Source organism: Acartia tonsa, chromosome 14 (genome assembly GCF_053477335.1).
Source record: "Acartia tonsa isolate MP-2025a chromosome 14, ASM5347733v1, whole genome shotgun sequence".
NCBI lineage: Eukaryota > Metazoa > Arthropoda > Copepoda > Calanoida > Acartiidae > Acartia > Acartia tonsa.
The window spans coordinates 16583959-16592241 of NC_137273.1; the positions used below are offsets into that span (position 1 = coordinate 16583959).

General features: G+C 35.1%; 2 protein-coding genes across 2 annotated transcripts; both read right to left on the minus strand.

The window, feature by feature from the left end:
- Nucleotides 1-202: 202 nt before the first annotated feature.
- Nucleotides 203-7523, minus strand: LOC145305341 (uncharacterized). Its single transcript, XM_080146958.1, has 6 exons — nucleotides 7496-7523; nucleotides 5864-5957; nucleotides 3294-3393; nucleotides 1654-1757; nucleotides 1084-1146; nucleotides 203-337 (listed from the first exon to the last, which is right to left on the minus strand). Exons 2-6 carry the CDS (start codon nucleotides 5933-5935, stop codon nucleotides 203-205), a joined length of 474 nt encoding a protein of 157 aa, XP_080003084.1. The 5' UTR covers nucleotides 5936-5957; nucleotides 7496-7523.
- On the minus strand, nucleotides 3944-5030 carry LOC145305308 (15-hydroxyprostaglandin dehydrogenase [NAD(+)]-like). Its single transcript, XM_080146918.1, has one exon. It carries the CDS (start codon nucleotides 4992-4994, stop codon nucleotides 4092-4094), a length of 903 nt encoding a protein of 300 aa, XP_080003044.1. The 5' UTR covers nucleotides 4995-5030; the 3' UTR covers nucleotides 3944-4091.
- Nucleotides 7524-8283: the final 760 nt, after the last annotated feature.

The following is an 8283-nucleotide window of genomic DNA, read 5'->3' on the forward strand; positions in this document are numbered from 1 at the left end:
GGACTAAATAAACAAGATTTTTTAAAGTACTAAATTTTTTTTAACAACGAATGGATGACTGCTTTTTTAAAACTCTGGGTACCAGTGTTCCCCTTCCTCTTTGGGTACCATTTACGCATTAAGTTATGACGGAACTAGAGAGAGGCGAGATTCGAACGCATTACCTCAAGAGCAATGAGTAAATACGTTGCTGGTTCAAAATCTAAACATAACATATTAAAACGGAAAAAATATCCCTTCCCGCTGTCCATGATAAATAAGGAACTGTGCCTAGAATATTTTTGAGTGGTATTTCTGGCTTTCTGTGGACAAAACTTACAGATACATCGTTCTCAACCTTTGGCATTTTTATAGCTCATCATTTTTTGAATTTATCTATACATTATACATTATTATAATGCCCGTGCAATAATCTTATAGATTTGAAGAAATAATATTATATAATTTCTATCACTTAAATTACGACTTTTAGATATTTGAAAATAACCATCACTTGAAAAAATATTAATGCCCTTGATATGAAAGCGTCTTTGATTGGCTGAGCAAACTTATGTAGATGAGGCGATGTAAGATATAGAATACTAGCTACGCCCCTAAAGGCTTCTAGTGGCATTTTAAATATTTTTTTTTTATTTGAAATATCTAATTTGAGAAATAATTCGTCTATGTTGCGTTCAAGTCTCTACGGAAAAGCGAAAACCTCTCCGGGGGGTAGTGTTACCCACCTCCAAAATAGTTATAAACCTTCCCGGGACCTATGAGAAGCTACCCTGTTAAGGAGAACCCGATCGGATCAGATAGCAAGATCCTTCGGTAAAAACATACAAACACAAAAAAACAGACACACATCCTGTTACTTTATTATAAGAATGTAAAATCTCACGAGTATGACCTTGAACCCCTCCCCCTCCATGTAAAATTATATCCTAGTTTGTAATAAAGCGTCTTAGTCTGATTGGCTGAGCTTTGCTTATTTAGAATTTGTCATTCTTGTTTAATACCTATATTTGCGACAACTTTTATTACACTGAATCATCTAATTTTCAACAATTTATGTAATATTTAAAATGTGATGAGTTTGACCTTGATATTATCAAATTCTCCATTATTAGGATAATCAAATCCATCTCCCAAAAAATCCTCCTTCTAAAATTATTTCTATTATTTAGCATAAGATTTCAATAAATACTCTAGGATTATCAGCTAACCCCCCCCCCCCCCTGAACACATAGAATAAACAAGACCTCAACCGGTCATAACACGCAAAGTTTGTCATTAAATAAAAAAAAAATCAGCCATTTCCCTCAAAGTGCCTAGATGAACAAAAAACTCCTCCCTAATTTTGAAATAAATTGAAAATAGAAATTGGGGTAGTTTTGGCTTGCTTGTTTGTTACTTTAGGTCAGTTTAGGTTAGGTTATATAGGGTACTTGGTATCCAGCGGGACGTGGGCCCCCAGCAAGGGTTAAAGACATGGGGAAATAAACTTTCCCTTATCTTAAATGTTTTAAAAAGGGAAATGGGTTCAGTGGTTAATTAGGACTTGGAGGGAAAACACCTAAATATTAATTATGATATTAAAAATTTGACATTTTTTATCGCTCAGAACCGTTTCTAATCCACTGGATATTAATCAGTTTCGAAGGAACTTACCTTATACCCATGAAAATTGTCATCCACGTCTATTTCATTAGAATTAATTTCATTCAGATGCTTGTCCTTCAGCCTCACTGAGGTGAACACAGAATTGGATTTTCCTACATTTTTGGTAAAATATTAATAGTTATTTATCACATTGTATTATAGACAGCTTTCCACGGATATTGAAATTGAAAATTTTAAAATTATAACCGATTTTAGCCCCGAGAAGCCAAATGTCTGGGCTAACAAAACTTGTATTAATTATTGAAAACTGTCTGCAATACGATGCTATCCATGAGTTTTCAGTACGGCTCAGAACCGATTATAATCCTGCGTATATTAATCGGTTTCAAAGCCATACTAGAATAGTTATTTATCGTATCATATTAAAGACAGCTGATTGATAGAATCATAAGATTGTTTCTAAGCCCCAAGGGCTAAGAGCTAACAAATTTTATGATTTCTATTTCAATAAACAAGGAAAACTGTTTGTAATACGATGCTATACATGAATTTTCGGTATAGTGTTTCTAATCCAGCGTATATTAATTGATTTTGATGTTTTTTTTGGCCTGTGCACTCGGCATCTCGGGGCTAAAAAAATAGGGGTTAATCTTATAATTGTACATTTTTAAATCCGTAGAAAGCTGTCTATAAAACGATGCGATAAACAACTATTTTTTTTTTTTTTAACAGGATGTTTGTCTGTTTGTGTATCTGTTTGTCTGTGTGTACCGAAGGATCTCGTTAACCGCTGAACCGATCGGGTTCTCCTTAACAGGGTAGCTTCTCATAGGTCCCAGGAAGGATTATAACTATTTTCTTGGGTTATCAAATTCGTTTCCTCCCTCCTCAAGTGCCCCTAGAGGTCTCTAGGGAGCGTGGCCGCTAGTTCAAAGTAAAGAAGTTAAAGTCAGATTTATTAGCTGTAGAGTCAAGAGCGTGAAAAAAGCAAAAGAATTACACATTAGAAAAAAATCAGGCTCTTCTATAAGGACTTTAAAGAAAGGTTATGCAATCAAATGGTTGGTTGTAGGATAAAAGAATATCTGTACAAATAAGATTGAAGGGCATTTCCTATTATATAAAAGTAGTAATAGTTTCTTGTTTAAACTTAAAATCTCAATAACTACTAAACCAATTGGATTCTCTTTTTTAGATAGGATTCATATAGGTCCTTTGATAGTTCTAGGTTAATTTATTTTGAGATTTATGTCTTGGGATTGTTTTAAGCTGTTTTTCTAGCCCCTCTCTGTCTTCATGGCCCTGTGCTTTCAATGAGTTATTACCAGAGAGAGAGAGAGAGAGAGAGAGAGAGAGAGAGAGAGAGAGAGAGAGAGAGAGAGAGAGAGAGAGAGAGAGAGAGAGAGAGAGAGAGAGAGAGAGAGAGAGAGAGAGAGAGAGAGAGAGAGAGAGAGAGAGAGAGAGAGAGAGAGGGAGAGATAATAATGGACTGGTTATTAAACTAGTCCCCAAAGTTTTCTTATTCGTTGGCCTAACGACTATGGAAACTTTAAAATTTTGATTGGTTGCTTCAAACATTTCAACCACTAATTTTAATTAATAGAAGAGTTGATTTTGTGTAACATTATTAGGGATGTGCATCAATTTGTTGACCATTAGCTTATCCCTTTAGATCCCCGAGTTATTACCTCGTTCAGGTGATTCTGATGTAGTAATAGTGATTGTTATTTCTTGATCTCTTCCTTCTAATTCATCCTCCTCTAGGGTGTCGGTTGGCTTTGTATCGTTCTAAACAAAGTATTGAATATTTATCCCTTTTTAAAAAGTTACGGGATCTATTCTGTCTGTACCAAAGAATCTCGCCAACCGACGAACCGATTTGGGTCTCCTTTGCATTGTAGCTTTTCATAGTTCCTGGGAAGGTTTATAATGATTTTTGGGGGGGAGCTTACCATCACCCTCCCAAGAGAAATATAAAAAACAAACAAAAAAAATCATCTACCATGCGAAAAAATAACCGCTGCTGATCTTAACATAGATTGAAAAAAAATATTTTACGTGCTCCAAATCCAATTTATTTACAAATACTTTTGGGGAGCGGGATAACACCCCTCTACCCTACCTGTAGGCGTCCTAAACATATCATTTATTTCCTATCTTCAGTCATATTTTAGTTACTCCTTTTGATTAGGAACCAATTTTGTTTAAATATAATTACTCTTTTTAGCATATACCATTGGCAATCTAGTTGAATACATAATTTTTCTGGTAGCTTTCTTGAAATACTTTTAAAAATCAAATTACTTAGTTTAAAAGATAAGAAAGCAAAGAAATTAATTTTAAAGTTTATTAAATTGGTCTTGACAATTAATGATAACAAATTTTGTACTTATTAAAAGGTTAAACAGTATATACTTAATATTTATTATGATAAAAGTGCAAAAAACTTTTGTCAGATGTATTCACATTGAAAGTGTGTCTAATAATCAAAATAATATAGAGATAAGAAAATACAACAATAATTGTGCAAGAATAAATAAACTAAACACAAAAATCATCTGATGCCTTGGAAGGAACAGATCTGTTCCAAAGATCTTGTTGAACATTATTGCCCCAACACTAAGAACGAAAATCCGGGTAGCTGACATGTCAGAATATACAACAGGTGGCACTTTATCAAGGATGCATAGAGCAGTTCCATTGTCACACTCAGCTACCAACTTGAGAAATCCTTCCGCTACAAACTCTGGAGTCATCAGGCCAAACTTATTCTTGATGAAGGTAAGCTGGTCTTTGCTGGCATCTGCAAGAATGTTGGTGTCAACAAATGATGGACAGATACACTGAACCCTTACCCCAGACTCTTTCAGAAACACATCAGTTCCCAAAGATCTTGTTAGGGCTACAACGCCATGTTTTGACGCATAATAACAAGCGGCTTCGGGAATGTCACCATTAACTATCCCAGCCATTGAGGCGGTATTTACAATCAATCCGCCTTTACCGCCTCTCCGGATGTCCATTTTATCAATAACATACTCAGTGCATTCCATGACAGACATGATGTTGATGTCCATACACAGTCTCCATCCTCTCACATGATTAACGCCAGCATTGTTGCAGAAAATATCCACACTGTGACCAAAATATCTTTCAGCTTCACTGTACAGAGCCTCAATGTCATCTTTGTCTAACACATTACACTTGACAAATGTAACTTTTTCTTTGCCAAACTTGTCAGAAAACTCTTCTGCTGTAGCATTTCCAATAGCCTCATTAACATCAGACAGACAAACCATGGCACCAGATTCTAAAAGTCTATTTGCAAAAGCTTTTCCCAATCCTGAAGCAGATCCTGTTATGACAGCAAGTTTATCTTTGACATCCATGTCTTTCCAGTTGTAATGTACTCTTTTGACTAATTATTATTATAGATTAAAAAACACTAATTTTCTTATCACTTCTTGCAAATTAAATGTACTCTAATGTTTACAATAAGGCTGTAAAATATGTTTTGCAAAACTGATGACATTGCAATTGCTACAATTGGATTAAGTTATAATTATTTCTTTATCCAGATACTACGGCTACGCCCCTAACATCTAGGGTTATGGAGGGGGCATAACTGTAATCTAAACTCATCTAAGGAATTTGATAAAAAAAAATTGGCCTTAAACCATCCCAGGATCTTCCCTTAAAAGAAGATCACAATCGTTCCAGTAATTATTGAAGTCTTATGCGTCAGACAAATAAACATTTTTACTTTACAATTGGAAAACACAAAATTAAGTGTATCTATGAAATAATCCTTTAGCTCTTCATCCCATTTTATGTTTGCAAATGATAATAGGCTTTAATTATGTAAAATTTCTCTTATATACATCTCGACGGACAATGAAAGGGCAGTATATATAATAATTGACCAATGAAAGGCCAGTATATATTTTAATTTACCAATGGAAGGCCAGTATATATTTTAATTGACCAATGAAAGGCCAGTATATATTTTAATTTACCAATGGAAGGCCAGTATATATTTTAATTGACCAATGAAAGGCCAGTATATATTTTAATTTACCAATGGAAGGCAACTATATTTTTTAATTGACCAATGAAAGGCCAGTATATATTTTAATTTACCAATGGAAGGCCAGTATATATTTTAATTGACCAATGGAAGGCCAGTAAAATATTTTAATTGACCAATAGAAGGCCATTATATATTTCAATTTACCAATGGAAGGCCAGTAAAATCTACCTTTGTCCTAAAGCTGGAGGCAGTTGTGTAAACCAGCTTCTTTTTAACCACTTGGGACTCGGAGGAATCCATATCATCCTGTTGCGGCTTAGGCCTACTAAAATAAAATTAATTAGAATCTAAACAAGGATGACAACATATCCATAAGTATCAAAGAACAACAAAATCATTGATAAAGTGAGTTATGAAGCATTTTAGTTAATATAAAAAAAGTAAATGAAAAAGAGAATAAATACTTTATAAAAATCACGAAACCTTTATAACAATAAGTATCTTTCTCATAGACGTCCAAGCTTTTTTTTTTGGAGGGGGGTTAAATTTTTTAAAGGGGGGGGGGGGGTAATTCGCTCTTGGGGGGGGGGTTAATTACCCACCCTGAAATCTGTTGGCAGGGGTAAATTTTGTTTACCCCCCCCCAGGAGTAAAATTTTTTGGGGGGAGTAATTTAAATTTTATTAAATATTTAGTATTAAAAATAGTTTGGGGGGGGGGGTAATTACTCCCTCCTCCAGGGTAGGGGTAAATTTCAAATGGGGGGGGGGGGGGGGTTAATCGCCCCATTACCCCTCCCCCCCCCCTGGACGTCTATGATCTCTCTCTTAGATGCTAGACCAACATACTGAAGGATGAAGTAAAAATTTCAGCTGTCGATCTTAGATTTCCCTCATAGCGTTGCGGACGGACAAACGAAGTAAATTATAAAGTAGCTTCGCTACTAACAAGGTCATCTACATATCCTAATATATAAAGTGGTAAGCTTTTTTGTCTGTAACGAAAGATCTAGCTAACCGCCGCTGAGCCGATATGGTTCTCCTTTACAGTAAAGCTTCTTACATACCCTGAGATGGTTTTAGGCTATTCGTTTTTAGAAATAAGTCTGGGTATGGTTTTAGGCTATTTTTCTGACATTTCATATTCCTTCGAATATATAGCCCCTAGATGCTAGGGGCGCAGCCGCTAGTGTTCCTATATAGCACAGCTATAATAAAGAACAAAATAAAGAAATATACCAAAAAGTTAGCCTTAAATATGCAGAAAAAATTAGAAATCCCTGCTGTCTTAAATAGGAGCTAAAAGATTTCTGTTTCCCTATAAACGTTTCAGATAGGACATACGGACATTATTAATTGTAGAGTAGCTTCACTACTAAAAAAGGGACTACAGGCTAGGAACAAGCGGCCAACAAACTATGGACCTAATATTTAAAAGCAACAGTTTGCCAGGGGGAGGTGTGATGCTTTAAGTGGATCGATGAAAAAAAGGAGAAGGCAGGGCTTTAAAATTTCAATATTAAGGAGGGTGTTTGTTGACACCCCCCCCCCCCCCCCTCCATCACCTCTATTCTGCACGCTTATGGTATCCTTATAATAAAGTAACAGAATGTTTGTCTGTGTGTTTGTATGTTTGTACCGAAGGATCTCGCTAACCGCTGAACCGATATGATTCTCCTTTACAGGGTATCTTCTCATAGGTCCTGGAAAGGTTTATAACCACCCTCCCAAGAGAAATCCGAAAAAATGAAAATAAAAATTTAAGGCAACATAGCTTGGTATCGTATTATTTAAAAAAAAAACATTTAAAGTGCCACAAGAGGCCTCTAGGGGCGTAGTCGCTAGTTTCAAGATTAGATACCTGTAAAAATTTCTTACTGTAGTTCTCTGCTCCTAAATATTTATGCGATATAGAACTTGCACATTTTAGCAAATTACATATTAAGGCTGTCAAAAAAGATTTAAATGCTTATTTAGAAACATCAATTAAGGTGTCTTTTTGTAGAAAGAAAATCATATTTTACATTTTGTATACAGTTAGAAAATTTACTAATTTCATTCATAGGGCATATTTACAAATTTTGGAAGATGATTAAAGTCCCTCCACAGATTATGACGTCATACGATAGAATAACCAATGAGAGGCTAGCATAAATTTCACCATTGGTCAATTACAGTATATACTGGCCTCTCATTGGCTATTCTGTCGTATGACGTCCTAATCTGTGGAGGGACTTCGCAATACATTTGGGGGTGTGGGGGGTTTGCTTTGCTCTACGAAGCACTTTGAGGGAAACCGCCCAAGTTCTTTATCTTTCCTGAGGTCTAGGGGTATTGCTGGTCGGGATGTCTTCCATACTCAATCTTTCTCCATAAACAGGCTCCTAGAGGTTTATTTTAGTTCATATGATGTTAATATAACATTCAAATATGTTGAGTTGACAACCCCCCCTCCCATTTTTTTTTTCCGTCTCAAATTAAAATTATAAGATAAAAATTTGTTCTTCTAGCTTGAAAAATGAAGAGAAAAAAATTTCAGCTGTTTTCCGATTTGTAAAAAAAGGAACCCAAAATTAAAGGTTGTTCAATAAAAAGTTAAAAAAAGCAAAAAAGACATTGACTGAATTGACGATTAGCCATTTAGCTCTT

Excerpts from the sequence above, each read along its gene's own strand:
- LOC145305308 (XM_080146918.1), bottom strand. The coding sequence starts at position 4,994 with ATGGATGTCAAAGATAAACTTGCTGTCATAACAGGATCTGCTTCAGGA.
- LOC145305341 (XM_080146958.1), bottom strand. The coding sequence starts at position 5,935 with ATGGATTCCTCCGAGTCCCAAGTGGTTAAAAAGAAGCTGGTTTACACA. Across the intron at positions 1,758-3,293 it reads ATCAGAATCACCTGAACGAG|GAAAATCCAATTCTGTGTTC; the intron begins GTAATAACTCGG and ends CCAAAAATGTAG. Across the intron at positions 338-1,083 it reads GAGAATTTGATAATATCAAG|GTTGAGAACGATGTATCTGT; the intron begins GTCAAACTCATC and ends AAAATGCCAAAG.